The 17,994-nt window shown below is 38.5% G+C and overlaps 1 protein-coding gene across 1 annotated transcript in view; it reads right to left on the reverse strand.

The window, feature by feature from the left end:
* Positions 1-17,994, reverse strand: part of CNTN5 (contactin 5) — a 987,470-nt gene that overhangs the window by 406,533 nt on the left and 562,943 nt on the right. The window contains exon 4 of the mRNA XM_054015603.1: positions 2,939-3,157. Coding sequence (XP_053871578.1) covers positions 2,939-3,157 — 219 coding nt within the window. The remainder of the gene's footprint in view (positions 1-2,938; positions 3,158-17,994) is intronic.

Raw genomic sequence — 17,994 nt, forward strand, 5'->3', positions numbered from 1 at the left:
TTAATTATTATTAAGGGTTTTTTTTTAATATAGTGCCTTTATCCAAAGTGCTTTACAATAGGTAGCTAATGGTACAAACAACAGTTGGAAAGATCATTAAGTGGTCCGCTGAGACCCTCAGCAATTTTCAAGTGGTCCACGGAAAAAAAAGTTTGATAGCTACTGCTCTAATTGATCAGCAACGTAACAAGAAAACGACGTTAACCAGGATGACCTTAAGTGAGGAGTTATTGTATATTGGCTTACAAGGCAGGTGTGTGTAGGGGGGAGGGCAGGACAGGACTTGGACCTGTTCTGGGCACCACCAAAAATTATACACACTTGCTGCTCCTGGCCCCACCTCCATCCACTCCTCTTTCCCTCTCCCCCCTGCTGCTCGCTGCTTTTCTCCTCCAACCCCCGACCACCTGGGTCAGGACGGACTCACCTGTGGAGTCAGGGCTGGGAGCTGCAGCCGCCCATGAAGGTAGGAGGTGGCCCCGGATAAATAGGGGCTGGAGCAGGTGATGACCTAGTGCCTCCCCAGATCCCCCACTTGCAGTAAGCAGACTTTGGGTTTCCAGTCAGTAGATCTGACGGGACTTTCCAGTCAAAAACCGAGCACCTGGCCACCCGATGTTTAACTGTGATGTAGCCTTGAGCTATAGGACTCTCCTGCCTCACAGGGTCTTAGAGCCTGGGCTCCAGCCCAAGCCTGAACGCCTACACTGCAATTAAACAGCCCCTTAGCCTGAGTCAGTTGGCACAGGCCAAATGCAGGTTATTAATTGCAGTGTAGACATACCCAGTGACATTTTCTATGTAGATTTCTTTTAATCACAACATTATGTTTTGATAAGTAGCTTGATTTTAGTAAGTACTGAACTCTATTAAATGCATGTTTAGAGTAAGAAATTTAATAAGACTAAATTAAGTGGTGATGAAAAACATACCGGTAATTCTTTTAACTATAGGTAACAAGGAACCAGGATGGCAGTGAATGGAAATGTAATTAAATGTTTCATTCGATCTCAAATATTTCTCCCTGACTTTCCAATTTAATTAAATTCTGAAAAAAAGTTGGTTTGGGGTTCTTCTGAAACATTTTTTCCCCCTTTTTTTTTGGAACTGCCAGCAAAATGAAAACAACAATTATTTGTACAGCTCTAGTCATGACTTTGTCTATCCACTTACACGAACAACTACAATGCAGGCCATGTGTAACACTGACAGATCCTGGTCACCAGTATCGAACCAGGGACCTCTAGAGTTTAGTGCATGAGCTTCTACAGCATGAGCTAAAAGCCAACTGGCTATTAGCTAAGGCTGTAGAGGAGACTCATTTTCTCTCTCCCTCTCTAAGTGGTCTTGGTGCCACTAGATTGGACAGAACCCCACACCCAGGAGGTGTGTGGGTTACACATGCACTCTCCAAAGTACCAGCCCAAGTAGCCCTGATGTGGGCCATGTTAGGTCAGGGCTGGGGAGAGCAGGAGAACGCTTTTTACCTCCTACTGCATAGCAGGCTGCATTAAATCTAGTCACAACTAGTCAACAAAAATCATTGTTTTCCAGAGGCGTGGATGTATAAATATCATCAAACTGTGGGCATTTAATCCTAATAAAATGCCTCTTTACCAGACTTTCAGCCCCAGCCCCAGCCCCATAGGAGTCATCAGGGTCACTCACAGGGAAGTTCCTTTATAGTTCCAGCTTATGTTATTCATAAAATCTGCCTTCTTTCCTCTTCCAGCAACCAATTGCTGCCTTCTACCTCCAATTTCCAGACATACATGCTGGGAAAGGCCAACATACTACTGCTAAAGTCAGCCAACTTTGGTTCCTCATTCCACTACTTTGATTCTTCCAGATTCTTGCCTGTACGTAGGTTTGCAGGGGAGGAGTCAGCAACATCAGGAACATAGACAGTACCTGAGTTTTGTAAATACACTGAACATTACACAACACATGCAAGTGCAGAAAACAAAATCCAGTTCTAATATGGTCATAATTCAATTGCTTTCAGGATTCAGTTCATCTGTATTCCTAGGTAGGGCTAACATAGGCCCCAATTCAGAAAAGTACATGCTTAAGTCATCCTTCTTCATGAACACTCTTAAGCATAACATGCCACATTTAAGTACATGCTAAAGTACCTTTCTGAAAAGGCTACTGTAATCATCCTGGTATTATTATTGGTCTATACTGTTTGTGATTCTTCCTTCTGTCATCTCCTTGGTTCACTAAATTTAAATAATCTTGCCTTTCTTTTTTGTTGAGATAGGGATTACTTGGGGGAAAGAATATTGTAATTTGTAAATTCTATTAACACTCTCTTAAGGCTCACCCTAAAGAAAACAAGATGATAAAGAGAAAACAAATGTGATTTGAATAATAGGAAATATTTATTGTAACTGAGAATTTCTGCATCTAAAAAAGTGACACCACATTGTATTTTGTGTGTCAGAGGATTATAGACTATATTAGATTTGAAGAAAAAATAGTTTCATAAGAAGCACTATGCAGCTTTAATCCACATAACTATCATTTGGGAGTAAATATGAAAAATACCAGAGCAATTGGGGAAAAAAAAAACATAAAAGGTGGATTGAAATGTCATTGCAGTGCCTTTCAAATGTATAGACATTAGTTGAGTAGATCAAATTGGATTGTAGTGCAATTTTATTCCACTTCTAGTTTCCCATTCTTACATTGCAAAGGCTGCAATAATAAAATAAAATCCCTTTAGGGACCTGTAGGAGAGAATGTTTAAACTGCTGACTTTAAGGTTAATTTAAGGACTCTAAAAAGAAGGAAGCTCATTTCTACTGTGTGATGTTTACTGTTACCAATGTGAGATACTGAAGCACCCTTATAAAACTGTACCAGTTTTGAAAAATGTCAAAGCCACATATATTCACTGTCTCTTCAAAGATTCAGAGGGGAGAACTGGACTTACCGTCATGTTTGAAGGCCTCTGAGAAGTGATAGAGGTTTGTTGGTGAGCGATAGTGTTGTGCTGTTCCTCTCCAGCCTGGTGAAGATATGCTTCCTAATGAAGGGCTGCTTAATCGTGGCCTGTTCTTTGAATTAAAGAGTGCTGAAGATGAACTGGCAGATTTAATTCTTAGGATAGCAGCATATGAAGTTGGGAGGCCTGGAACAGCTGCTGAATATTCTGTAAAAGAAGTAGTGAGTTCTGAGTAGGAGATAAAATAGATAAGAGGAGTAGGAGAAAAGGAGATGCTCTTTTTGCCTAAATAATATTTTAGCCAGGAAGTGCAAAAGTAAGAACAAAAGAAAAAGAGGAAATCTTTAAAATAAATCCATACACAGCAAAGTTTTGACCCCTAAAAGGGAGAAGTTCCTGACTCCATGAAGTCCACCAGGGATCTTGCTATTACTATCAATTTTAGGTTGAAGGCACTTAGATACTATGGTGATGGGTGGCGTATAAAACCACAAGATAGCTGGAAAGAGAAATCCACCTGTAGTGATATCAGACTTCATAAATCTGTGGTGACAACTATTAATTAGCTCACTGTGATGCCCTTCTCATTGCCTTCCTCATCAAGCCCCTATAGTCTCTCCTTGTTTATTCTCTCGCCTTAAGGCTCATGTTTTAGAAGTAGCCCAAAAATACTGACCTAGGTGAAACACCTTCCTGACTCTAACATTACTGTAGAGGTGAAGTGAGTTAATTCAGGAGAGCTCAAGTAGATACTCCCAATGAGGCCACTTACTCTTTTGTTTCTCCCTATGGCTTTTATCTTTTCTGACTGTGTATTTTACATTGCAAGCTCCACAAATCAGAAACTGTCCTTAATTTTGTGTCTTATATAATGCCAAACATTAGAAATAAACATATTCCTTAAAAGAATGCTGAGATTAAAATTATATTTAAAAAAACTCATTCTAAAGCAACTCAGCAGGGAGAACTCCCATTTAAATCAATAGAAGTCCTCCACATGCAACAGCTAGAGAAAATCAACATGTTATGTTATGCAGAAGTTCCCAGACTGGATATCAAAGGAGCATCTGTAAAGAAAAGTATTCCTTAGTGGGGTAAGGGGAGAGTATGGCAGAAAAAAAGGTCACTATTGTGATACTATAGTGCTGGTAAAATAGATCATTTGTTTCACACCTTGTGTGAACATCCTTCAGAGGATGAAAAATTTAAATCTCAAATTGCCCTCTACTGAAAGTGTCATATGACAAGCCTTTCAGTTAAGATGTAACTGAAAATTTCTCCAAAATTTGTGTCATCTTCCACTCTGCAGAGTTTTTTGAACCCTTGGAAAGATCCCTTATATGTAAGTAATTGTTATGGTTACATTGTACTTTGATTTAAAATGATAAAAATGTGCATTTTGTTTTATATTTACACAGTATATGACAGTGAACTCTGAGATGCTTGTAGTTTTTGAAAATGGGGACTATGCCTTATCAGTACAAAGCTTAGTGTCCATGAGGAGGCGTTAAAAGATCCCTGCTATGTTGCTGTTACTTTAGAGGAAAATGCGTGACAAAAGCAGATCAAGTTTATCTGAAAATAGCCATCTCCTCCTAGGCAAACTGCTTAAGAGTCTTAAAAGAGTCTTAGAGTCTCTTTCAAAACTGAAATTTAAACACAAATTTTGGCATGTATATGTGTAAGGTAATTTAGAAAAGCATACATAAGAAGAATTCTGCCTTGAGGTGATTTCTCATTTTTCGTCTCAGAAGGCATCTATTTCATAATGGAATGCATCATCTTGTTCTATAACAATATCACGCCTGACCCATTAAGGGGAGGGGGGGGAATAGAACTACTCCATGATACATTAAACCTGAAATGAAGAATGGGAATACTGTTTATAGGACTTCTTGTAGTGCTACCACTGGAATACTAATAGAAATACAATGTGGTTTTCTTTACAATAAAATATATTTCATTGTCTTTTGATATATTCCTTAACATAGTCTAACAAGATCTACGCTGTCCCAAAAGGTGTAGATGTTAGATTGTTCCATATTTCTACCTGGAACCAGAGGCTCAGCAAAGACTATCCTTGAAATGTATCTCTTAGTATAGCCTAAAATCATTAACCCTTTGGAAACTAAAACTAACAGTGTCAGTAGTTCCCATAATTGTGAACCAGTGTCAGCCACTCCATAATTAAGGTTGAAAGCAGTTTCCCATTTTCAACAATCTCCCTGAAATTTCACATCATAGCTCTTCCCCTGGTAGAATTTTCCTAGGAAATTTGAGAATAAACGTTAAAGTTACATGACAAAATCCCGCCTCATCAAAATCACTCAGTGTGGCCAAGATTTTACTTTTTTGGCTTATCACTTCCCCTAAAATAGATTGGCCTAAAAATAATTGTGTGTTGTTGGCCTGCCTGAGTGGAAGCAATTTCATTTATATATTTTTGGTGGGATAAACTAGAAAATGAGTTGTGGAGAAAATGATTTCAAAAATGATATTTGTGATGGGATGTGCATATTCTATATTAATAGAGGAAAGGAAGGGATTCACTAAGGGTTAATTGGAACATGAATATAAAGAGGAGGACATTCTTTCTCTCACCAACCCCAACTTCTTCCAGCCCAAGAAGGAAACAGGATCTGGAATCTAGACTCAGACTAGGAATGAAGAAGCTGAAAAACTGACCAGCTTGTTACACTGGTCTCAACCAGGGGACTGTAAGCTAAGGTGACACTGAGGGCCAGTTTCTGCAGCCCTTTCAATAGGGATTGCAGAAACATGGTTCACTTAAAAGTACATTTAAATTCATTTTTAAAACAAAGAAGAAAAGGATATAATCATAAGAAACAGAAATTGCTTGAGGGTACAGATTAACAATAAAGCTTGCAGTTGGCTACCCTTTTCCCATGGTCCAAATATCATATGGCTCAGGACTATGTTATAATCTTTCTTGTTCTAATGCTCTGTATGTAAAGGTCAACCAGGGCAAAGTGGCTGTTAAAACAGAGACCAGAGGTGTGCATTTAGTTAGAGCTCAGTTCTTCACTCTCCCATCCATTTTGCCTTTTTCTCTACATTAAAATGACTTATTCACATGTGATCAAACAAAATCACAGCAATTTCTCACTTTTCAAGTAAAGAAGCTTACTTGCCTAGTAAAACAAAACCCCAGTAAATCTCACCTGACCTCCTGGACTGTTTTAAAGGCTGAAAGATTTTGACCAATCTTCAATGAGATCAACAGTTGCCAGAGGCACTAAATAGGCGAATCCCAAACCTTTATAATCAGCTATTGTTAAAGAAAAATGTGGATCTACCAGATGTTCAGACACCTTAGTACAACCTATACACCTTAATGAGCTTTCCAAAACAAATTAGATATTTGATTGCAATCAGAGCTAGCCTATGTCTATTCAGACCATCACGGAAATTAGAAATAGAGGACTAAAAACCTCTTAGGCCATGTAGTCCATTCTCTTTGTCAATAGAGAGCATATTTGAGTACTTTGTTCTAGTTTGAAACGACTCAAATGATGAGACTTCTACCACTTTCCTTGGGAGAGTATTGAACAGTCTATCAACTCTTCACTAGAAAGTTTTACCTGATGTTCATTGTAAGTTTTCCTTTGTCCACTTTCATCTTAACACTCTTAGTTATACAGTTAGTCTCTCTTCTTGTTTCCCATGTTAATTTTCCAAATTAATTTCACTGTTACTTACTAAGGTCAAAAAGTTAAACTATGGTGCCTGATGGTTGGTAGCTAAATTAAAGTTTAAACACCTACGTGGCCTGATTTTTGAGGTAATAAGCACCTACAGTTCCCATTAACTTCAACTGGAATTGTGGGTGTTTAGGTCCTTTGACATCAGGACTAAGACCAACACTTTCAATGTGGTCACAAACTGGGTATCTCAATTTCTGGATGCCAAGCATGACTCATCCTCACAGTCTGATTTTCAGAAATTTTGATAACTTCAGTTGAAGTCAGAGAGGGATGCAGGCGTGCTGCACAACTGAAAATCAGTCCTCATGTTGGGAACACAAAATAAAATAGCCATTTTTTAAGTTTTAGACCCAAGTGACTTTTCCCCAAGGCTATGCAACATGTGACTGAACTTGGAAAAGAACACAGGTTTCTGACTCCTAGTCTTGCTCTTTAAACCCTAAGCCAGATAATAAAGTGTCCTGTTTTACTACCTAAGAAAGTAAGTCAAAATGGACACAACTGCTTTAAAACAATTAATGAGTTAGCCACGTTATATTTTAATCAACTGCTTAAGTGTTGTCAAATATATCATAGGGCAAAACAAAAAATGAGACAGAACCAAGTCTTCAGATCTGTACAACCCCAAACTCTGCAGACGTTTGGATCTGAATCAAGACTTGCTGGCACAGGCACGTCTCCAAGAAAAATGGAACTCTACTGCTGTCTTGTGTACTATATACATATCCCACTGAAGTGCTATTGAAAAGAATACTGTCATGATGCAAGGTAGTAATCTGCACCAGGAAATTGAATTCAACAACCCTGAACTGCAAACAAGTTTTGACAATTTCTTCTGTTATTGAAATTGTATTTTCAGATGGATTGCTAAAACAGATTTGTTCTGGGTTGCCTCCAAGCCAGGATAATTTAGCCATTTTTAGTCTTACTTTAAGAGAAAAGAACATTTTACAAATCTTAAAGATCTTATTATATACTTGAATGAATAACAATCAACAGTAACTCCAGAGTTAAAAACAAACAAAACCAGCTCAAATGGCACAAATCAAAGGATCTGTGGCTAGGAAGGGGTAAAAGGTTTGATGTATATTAATGTACAGAAAAAAAAGTCATGCCATACCATGGTGATGAGATCCTCCACTAATGTCAGCATAAAGCTATCTGGCTTCTGACCTTTTGAGGTGTATTTGCTAAGTATCCTCTGTTTGATAGGGATTACTGTTAGTGTTAGTGTGCAATTTTATTTTATTTTATTTTATCATGCTTGTGAAGCTGCTGCATCCCAGTGAAGCAGCTCTTGTGAAGCATATTTAGAAATGGTTAATAAATTATACATAAGGAAACATTTCTTATTTTGTTTACTGAAAGCCTATACTCTGTGCTCATCATTGCCAACAGAGCAGAAATCAGCCTTACCTGAAAGCAAAATCCATTTCCAAACCCACGCACTTCCCTCCAGGGATTTAGACTGCTAAATTGTCTATTTGCGGTAGCTTAATTAGAACACACTTTTCATTGGTGCTTTTAAACAAATTTATTTCTCTAATTTGGTGTGGATTAGATTGCTGTATTATGAGAGCTGATTTTTTTCTTTTCCGTATTTAAGTACATGATTTGCATTGTGATATTTTAGATGTTGCCCTCCAAACCAGTTTCCAGCTCTGCCACCAACATCTTTTGTGACCTCTGGCAAGCCACTCAGGATAAAAATTTCAAGTGCCTAAGAGACTTAAGAATGTAAATACCATTTAAAAAAAATGAAGTAAGCACCTAAATCCTATTGAATTTCAATAAGACTTTGTCACATATGACTTTTGAAATTTGAACTTAGGCTTTTGAAAATTGTATTCAATATATTCATTGTCAGTTCACTATCCACAAAATGGGAGTAATCTCTTTTCTCCTATCTGTTTTGTCAATTTATACTGTGAACAACCTGGAGCAGGGATGTACAGTGCATAGCATATTGAGATCCTAAATTTAGTAGGATATCAGGGCTACTGTAATACAACTAATACAACTTCAGAAGTCCTGAAATATTTCCAGGACTCACATTGGTTATTTTTCTTAATTCATTTACATTTTGTCTTATGTAAATGCATTACATATACAGCATCTTTACTTTTTTAAACTATATTTTGCTTAAAATATGTAATCCTAATAAAATATGTATTCTGCCTAAATCTTTGGTAATCGCAACTCATCATCCTCAGGGGCATATGTGCAATGTGCCCCGCCTCTGAATGGCATAATCATCAGCAATAGCAGAGGGCTGATGATCTAAGCATCCGGGCGCTCGCTCCTCAGGTTGCGCTGGCCAATTTTCTGAGCAAGTTGCTCTGAGTGCTGACTTTGGCTGCCATCTTCCTCAGGTTGTTGCTGTACATTAGTGACCTATCTAATGTCACACTGAGGTAATCCAGCTTTGGCTCATGCTGCAGGCACTGGCCATTGAGGAACACATTTAACTCATGGCTTGCGCTTGCATTATGCAGATAGAATACACTAGAAGCTGTCTTAGAACAGCCATGAACTTCATATCTTCATTCAAGACCTTGTCCATTTCTGAGAAGGACTGAACTTGGTAGCTGCAGCAGATGTCATTGGCATAGATAAAGTTATGTGAGAGTGTAGGTGCAAGTCTTTCACTGATACTGTTCAAAGTGTAAATCAAAGAACTGATCCTTGAGGAAGGCCGTTAATCTAACACTTCCAAGAGCAACAGCAGTTGCACATGTACTCTAAACCACCTGTTTTGCAGAAAGAGCTCTACTACTTTGACCACTCAATGTGGGGCAACCATAGAGACTCATTTATTAGCATATGACTTGCAATTTCTCCATAATACAGTTAAAGAATATTTCATCTCCTCAGCAATAAGAAATGGAGAATTGGGGCAGCAGGGGGACATGCCAGGTACTTACTAGCTGGAAGAGAGAAAGTCATTTCCTAAGTCAGCAGCTGCTAATTCGAAAATGGCCATTACAGGGCTGTAATCACTTGTTTCTACTGAATTTAAAGGGCCAGCCCAAGAAAGGCATACTGGGAAAAAATTCCTGTAAGAGGACAACACTGCACTAGGGAAAGTTAATACAAGTCAGAAGATGTTGGTGTCAATCACTATAAAATAATGCAATTACAGATAATGAAACCATGAAGTGTGGCAAGAAGATGGATTAATACATAGTTTAAACTCCACACAATCACAAATTGCTAGAGCTTGGGGGGTGTGCTATATCTGCCACTTTAGTCATTTCCCATAAAAATTTTGGGTATGTATACTCACATACTCTCTCTCCATACACAAACATGTTAGACAGAAAAATACATTAAACAAAATGTTTAGGTCGCAAAGTCAAATTCTTAAAAGTTAAGAAATACCTGAATTAAGGTAACCTGCGCCACTTTATATCTGCCCCCTTGTGCATTTGCATTATGATACTCTCTTCAATTATATGATCAGACTGTTTTTTCCACAGGAGCCTTGCCTCTTTCAGTGCACAGGATGGACAGTGCTCACTGAAGAAACAGCAATTCAATGTTTTGTTTCATCCTCATTGTTCAACGTGTGGCTCCATGGCTTATTTACTACACCTTATTCAATCCCTGCTCTGAATACAGAATTATTAATATTCCCTTGGGCTTTCCTATGTTGCTCATCATAGTATCTGACTGCTTCACAAACAATTTATTTTCACAACACCCTCTGTGAGGCATTACCCCATTTAACAGATGAGGAAGTGAGGCACAGAGAAAGTAAGGTCCACAGATTTTGGGTACCCACTTTGAGATACCTAGGGCCTGATTTTTCAGAGCACTGAGTATTTTATACCAGTTTATATGTTCAAAGCACAGCTCCCTCTGACTTCACTTGCAGCTGAGTGCTCAGCACATCTGCAAATCGGACCCAGGTGTCTCAAGTCAGGCAGCAAAAAAATAAGGAACAAACATATAGTGGTCACCCGTGAAAAGTTTCATTTAAGTATCTTACCCAGCATCACATAGAAACTCTGTAGTAGAGACAGGGATAGAATCCAGCTCTTCGGGGCAGCCTTCAACTGCCTTAACCATGAGATTTTCCTTTCTCTTCCTGAAATTGTGTGTTGAGTAAGGCCATTTTGGTTCTCAGAGCAGGACCTATCATGCCTATCTGCCCATTCCAAGCCCAGACATTAATTCTGGCCCTCAATGCCCCGTATAGATGGGCAATACTCTAGCAAGTCTTTATTGAGCATGTGTGAATGGCAGTTTTTCCAAAGGCTGGTAACTCGTCCAAATGTAGGTGGCTTTTCATGGGAATAGCAAAAGGAACATCCCTTACCAAAAAAGCTACGCTCGTAACAAACTGATAATCCAGTGATGCCAGCCTCTTGCTTCCAGCACATGCTGCTGGTCAGCCATTCATTGGTCAGATTTACATGTAACTAGCCAAAGTGACATCACAGGCAATATAGACAAAGGAACTTTATTTTATTGGTTTGAAATCTCAGTTTCAATAGAAAATTAGATAACCAAGAACTAATTTGCTTTTCTATTTCATTTAAAGAGGCAAGAAACCACCTTAATGTTATTTGGAAGGAGTAATAATTGGTAGATTTTAAAGAGATCATCATTTTTTAGTCTGTTCAAACACTGAATTACATGTGTTTCACTGGGGGCAAAATTTGGAGGCAAGAGAAAAGAAGAAAACGCTTCTTCTCCAAGATGACAAAAACATGCCTGAACAAGCTCCAGGGATACAGTGAAGATGCACTAAACACAGAACCAAGATGATCATTTGTAAAATTTATGATTTAGGGATTGGATAGAAAGCAAGAACATATCTGGATATAGTTTCATTAATGATATTCAATAAATTGTCAAAAAATACTCTCCAATCTGCAACAGAATTTCAGTTTGTAGTCAAAACGTAGAATGTGTCAACCCTGAGTTTGCTACACTATTATGTCTCCTGTAGTGTCTACAATTTTAAATTTAATGACAATCTCTTAAGTAAATGATTTTGACTTTGTAGGTGCATTTTTTGTTTTTGTTTTTTTAAGTGTCAGTAGGGCAATGGCTAAGATTCAATGACATTTATCAGATACCTAATTAAAATATAATGTATCTTATAATACTTGCAAATGTGACCTTCATTTGTATATTCCTGCTAGCTAGCATGTTTAGTAAAATGTCAATAAGAACTCTAATCCATTTTTTTTATTGCAACTTTTAATTACATTGTTCCAGTAGAAAAGTTCACTCTTCTGTTGCTCAGGCTTATAAAAACATGTAACTTCACTCTGCAAATGATGGATATTGGTACTGTAGTCCCTGAGCTTTATAGAAAGCAATTTCTTTTCCACCTAATTCAATGTGTATTCATGGCTTTCTTCTGCATATACGTTTTTAAACTACTTGATGACATATAAGTCTCTCTGATTATTCCATAAATATCTGAGATTATTAAGAGACTCAGTTGATGTTGTGATCACTATGAGCAGCAATATGAGCTGATTATGTCCAGAGAGGTAGATCATACCTCAGTTAAACCCAAACTCCACTTATCACATTTCCTTTACAGACTGAAATTAAAAAAAAAAAAAAAAAAAGAAACTATAGCAGTAAGAGGGATGGGGGAAGAAGAAGCTTGCAGTCTCTTTTAAGTTTGTAAGTTACATTGATCAACATTCCTAACATTTATATATTGATTTATTTCTAATAAATCTAATTTTAAGGGTGCCATTCTAGGGCCTTATACATATTTGCTGAAAATAATTATACTAAAACCAGCAGCAACTCCACTATCAGAAGTAATCAACCACAACACATCGAGCCAAAACCAAACCACTCCCTCTCAAATATCAAACTTCTATTGTACTGACTACCCACACAAAAGGTCGGATAAATAGATAGACCATCACTGTACACTGCAAGGACTACACATTTTGGCTTGTGATGGGGTGTATCACTCCCCACATGGCAGGGACAGTAACAAGTTAATGAATAGGGTAATAGTTCCCCCCAAGCTGTGTCTAAAAGGCTGGTTAGCCACAGCTGGGATAAAAAAGGCAACCCAGATAGAGGTTGAGAGATACTGTGGAGGAGTGTTGCAGTACTGGGCAGAGAGAAACAGCCTAAAGAGCTCAATTTGCTGGCAGAAGGATTTGGGGAAGGTTGCCATACAGCAGATGCCTGAAAAGGCCATAGGTAAGATGCAGCGCGGGGAGGCAGCTGCACACTTAAGCCCACAGTCTTTGACTGCCTAACACAGGGCCCCTAGGCTGGGTGTGACACAGAGGAGAGTGGGGCCTGGGTCGTGCTATTATCCCTGATGTTGAAGTGGAGAGAGACTGCTGATTCATGGTGGTGGTCCTATTTAAGGCTATTGGACTTTATTTTGGCTCCTATATTGGTTTACTTTTCTTCCTTCTGTGATGAAGAAAGAGGGAGGTATTGGGGCTGACTACTGAGCACCCATCAGAGGGCCAGCAGGATCTTAGGGTATAACCCCCTTAGTATCCCAAAAGTAGAGAGCCTCTGAACTGGAAGAAAAAAAGTTAAACTGAGGCAAGCCTATAATCTACTTGGTCACAAGGGTGTGTATTGAAGGCCCAACTACAGAGCTATTGTCTAAAACTGCAGCTGGGAATGAATTCCCAAGTTGAAGAGTCCTCACAAATAATGCCCTGCCAAATGTTGCACCTCATCAACTTCTCTAATCATAAATGTGGTAATATGGGATGGGGAGACAGTCAACCTTTCAAGGAGAGCTGGCTGGCATATCTTTCCTCCTTGTGGGAAAACTTAGACTTTGTCAAAAAATAGAAAACTAAAAACCTCAACTTTTTGGCTGAAAATTCAAGTGTTCTATATATATATATATTTTTAAGAATGCAGCCACTCTTATTTTCCATCAGAAAAAAATACTGATGGAACCTTTTCAGCCAACTCTACTTTCAAGTAGGTATGTCCCATGTAATGAATGGCTTTATAATGCAAAACCAACACCTTACCTTTCAATAGCTGTTAGAGATGTGAGGAAATATCATGAGTGGGCAAGAACAGGGCCAACACATCTCTGCATAAGAATATTAGAATGGCCATATTGGGTCAGACTAAAGGTCCATCTAGCCCTGTATCCTGTTTTCCAACAGTGGCCAGCACCAGGTGCCGCAGAGGAAATGAACAGAACAGGTAATCATCAAGTGATCCATCCCCTGTCGCCCATTCCCAGCTTCTGGCAAACAGAGGATAGGGACACCATCCCTGCCCATCCTGGCTAATAGCCATTGATGGACTTTTCCTCCATGAACTTATCTAGTTATGTTTTGAACCCTGTTATAGTTTTGGTCTTCACAACATCCTCTGAAAGAGTTCCACAGGTTAACTATATGTTGGGGGGTGGGGATATTTCTTTTTGTTTGTTTTAAACCTGCTGCCTATTAATTTCATTTGGTTGACTGTACGTTATGAGAAGGAGAAAAGAACACTTCCTTATATACTTTCTCCACAACAGTCATGATTTTATAGACCACTATCATAACCCCCCTTAGTCATCTCTTTTCCAAGCTGAAAAGTCCCAGTCTTATTAATTGCTCCTCATATGGAAGCTGTTCCATACCCCTACTAATTTTTGTTGTCCTTTTCTGAACCTTTTCCAATTCCAATATATCTTTTTTGAGATAGGGCGACCACATCTGCACACAGTATTCAAGATGTGGGCATACTATGGATTTATATAGAGACAATTGATATTTTCTGTCTTCTTATCTTTCTTAATGATTCCCAAAATTCTGTTTGCTTTTTTGACTGCCCTTGCACATTGAGTGGATGTTTTCAGAGAACTATCTACAATGACTTCAAGATCTTTCTTGAGTGGTAGCAGCTAATTTAGACCCCATCATTTTATATGTATAGTTGGGATTATGTTTTCCAAAGTGCATTACTTTGCATTTATCAATATTGAATTTCACCTGCCATTTTGTTGCACAGCCACCCAGATTTGTGAGATTCCTTTGTAGCTCTTCGCAGTCTGCTTTGGACTTAATTATCTTGAGTGGTTTTCTATCATCTGCAGATTTTGCCACCTCACTATTTACCCCTTTTTCCAGATCATTTATGAATATGTTAAATAGTACTGGTCCCAGTGCAGACCCCTGAGGGACAGCACTATTTACCTCTCTCCATTCTGAAAACTGACGATTTATTTCTATCCTTTTTTCCCTGAGAGGACCTTACCTCTTACCCCATGACAGCTTACTTTGCTTTAGAGCCTTTGGTGAGGGGCCTACTAGTTAGTACTCAGAGATTGCAACTAGTTAAGCTACTTTTTTCCTGGCTCTGGGTAGGGCTACAGATGCATTGATCATATTCAGTTGGGGAAAAAAAAGATGGAAAAGTTGAAAAAGCCAGAAGTATTCAGAACAGTCAGGATTATGAAAAACATTATGGGGATGCATGGATATAACTCCTCTTCTGTGTAAATAACCTTTCTGAAAAGTTTATCATGGCACAGCTTAACTCCAGATAATATCAGCAAAGGTTAAGGTATTACGTTCAATATTTGAGACATCATTTATTTTGGTTTAGTATTTTCTTGATGCATATGCCTGGTCTTAATGTTTTAAACAAAACAAAACAAAAACCTGTGTGCCAGATTCTTCATTGCCCTGAGTCTCCTTTGTGCCAGCTCAGACAGGCATAAGTCCTCCCTGGGAAATACCATGGACATAAACCCTTATGCCAATGTGTAGAGACAGCCATGCTACCTCTCTGCTGCTTGTGCAGCAGTCCCAGGGGCTGAAAGGTAGAAGGGAGGCTGGCTGGGGTATGCCTATACCAATGTAAAGATTAATCAGACCCTGAGAGGGTGATGAAGTTGAGGATAAACTTCTGAACAAAAGAGAAAACTATGAACCATCACTAGGACCAGATGGCTTTCACCCAAGTGTTCTAAAGGAACTCAAATATAAAATTGCAGAACTATTAACTGTTGTATGTAACCTATCATTTAAATCAGCTTCTGTCACAGATGATTGGAGGATAGCTAATGTGATTCCAATTTTTTAAAAAGGCTCCAGGGGCAATCCTGGCAATCACAGTCCAGTCAGCCTAAATTCAGTACCAGACAAATTGACTGAAACTACAGCAAAGAACAGAATTATCAGACATATAGATGAATACAATTTGCTGGGGAAGAGTCAACATGGTTTTTGTAAAGCGAAACCATGCCTCACCAATCTAAGTTCTTTGAGGGGGTCAACAAGCCTATGACAAGGTCCTTCATCAAAGGACTTCTTAAGCAAAGTAAGAAGTCATGGGATAAGAGGAAAGGTCCTCATTAATCAGTAACTGGTTAAAAGACAGGAAACAAAGGGTAGGAATAAATAGTCAGTTTTCACAGTGCAGAGAGATAATTAGCAGGGTCTCCCAGGGACTGTACTTGGACAACATATTCATAAGTGATCTGGGAAAAGGGGTAAGCAGTGAGGTGACAAAATTTGCAGACGATACAAAATTACTCAAGAAAGTTAAGTCCAAAGCTGATTGTGAAGAGTTACAAAGGGACCTCACTAAACTGGATGACTGGACAACAAAATGGCAGATGAGATTCAATGTGTATAAATGCAATGTAATGCACATTGGAAAACATAGTCCCAACCATACATACAAAATGATGGGATCTAAATTAGCACTTAAGAAAGAGATCTTGGAATTGCTGGGATAATTCTCTGAACACATCTTCTCAATGATCAGCAGCAGTAAAAACCTAACAATGTTAGGAACCATTAGGAAAGAGATAGATAAGATAGAACATTTCATGCCACTATATAAAACTATGCTATGCCCAGGTACAGAGAAGAGCAACAAAACGTATTAAGGGTACAGAACAGCTTCCATATGAGGAGACATTAAAAAGACTGGGACTTTTCAGCTTAGAAAGAGTTGATTAAGAAGGGCTATGATAGCGGTCTAAAAAAAACCATGAATGATGTGAATGAAGTGAATAAGGAAGTGTTATTTTACTCCTTTATATAACATAAGAACCAAGGAACACCCAATGAAATTAATAAACAGCAGGTTTAAAAACAAACAAAAGGAAGAACTTCACACAACTCATTGCCAGGGAATGTTGTGAAGGCCAGAACTATAAGTGGATTTAAAAAAAAATTAGATACAGTTCATGGAGGATAGGTCCATCAATGGCTATTAGCCAAGATGGTCTGGGATTCAACCCCATGTTCTGAGTGTCGCTAGCTCTGTTTGTCAGAAGCTTGGAGTGGATGCCAGGGGATGGATCACTCAATGATTGCCTATTCTGTTAATTTCCTCTGAAGCACCTGGCATTGGCCACTGTCAGAAGACAGGATACTGGGCTAGATGGACCATTGGTCTGACCCAGTATGGCTGTTCTTATGCTCATTGTCAGTGAGACATTGAGCAACATATCGAGGAACTAAAGTGTGAATATTTGTTTTTGATGCTGAACTATTTTATTCTCTGTGTCAGAGGGGTGCATACTGCTCCCCACATGTCTTTTGGGATTGAATAGGGTTTCATTATTGGTATTCTCTCTAAATATTGAAGAGAATTGTATTATGCTGCAGGAAAATGTTTTCAGAAATAGCCAGATTAATCTCCATGGCCATCTCCTTCTCCAAATTCACAGTGTATTTTCTGACAACGCTGGCATGGACACCAGTTAGTGGTAGCTGTGTTAGAATGAGTCAGAATCCCTCCCCCCCTTCTCTCCCACCCTTCCCTTCTCTAGAAGTGGTCTCTCTAAGAGAGGGTGTAGGGTAACAAGAGTGGGAAGCTTGCATTGCTACTGGCCTTGTATCTTTTATGCAGGAAATTAGATCACAATTTTCCAACCTGGCACCTCTCTTGGCTACTAAATTAAGTGAATTTATAAGGAAAAATAAAATTAAACCGAGTAAGATAGAATTTTGTAGACTGAAGAAAGAAATATATTCAACCAATCAAAAAGTGATGAAAATTGTTGGGTAAGCATTTAGAAGTCTCTGCTATGGATGTGTTTTATTGCTACCTAAGATTCTACATTATAAAATATACAAACACAGCACCTGAACATATTAGGAAGTTATAGTTTTGTCTCAGTATTCTAGTGACACATACAATCCAATCATACTGGGTTCTTGTGGTTTATGTTATTACTATAAAGCTTTTAAGGACAGTTCGGCTGAAAACAAATTGCCATCTAATTCCTGTACAGATTTTCACTCAGATTATGAATAGTTATGTATTTCAAGAGACAAGTACTTTCATATTCTCTCTAAGATAAAAAATAAAGATAGAGAATACAATTCAAAACAT

The sequence above is a fragment of the Malaclemys terrapin genome, chromosome 1 (assembly GCF_027887155.1).
Source record: "Malaclemys terrapin pileata isolate rMalTer1 chromosome 1, rMalTer1.hap1, whole genome shotgun sequence".
In the NCBI taxonomy this organism is placed as follows: Eukaryota; Metazoa; Chordata; order Testudines; family Emydidae; genus Malaclemys; species Malaclemys terrapin.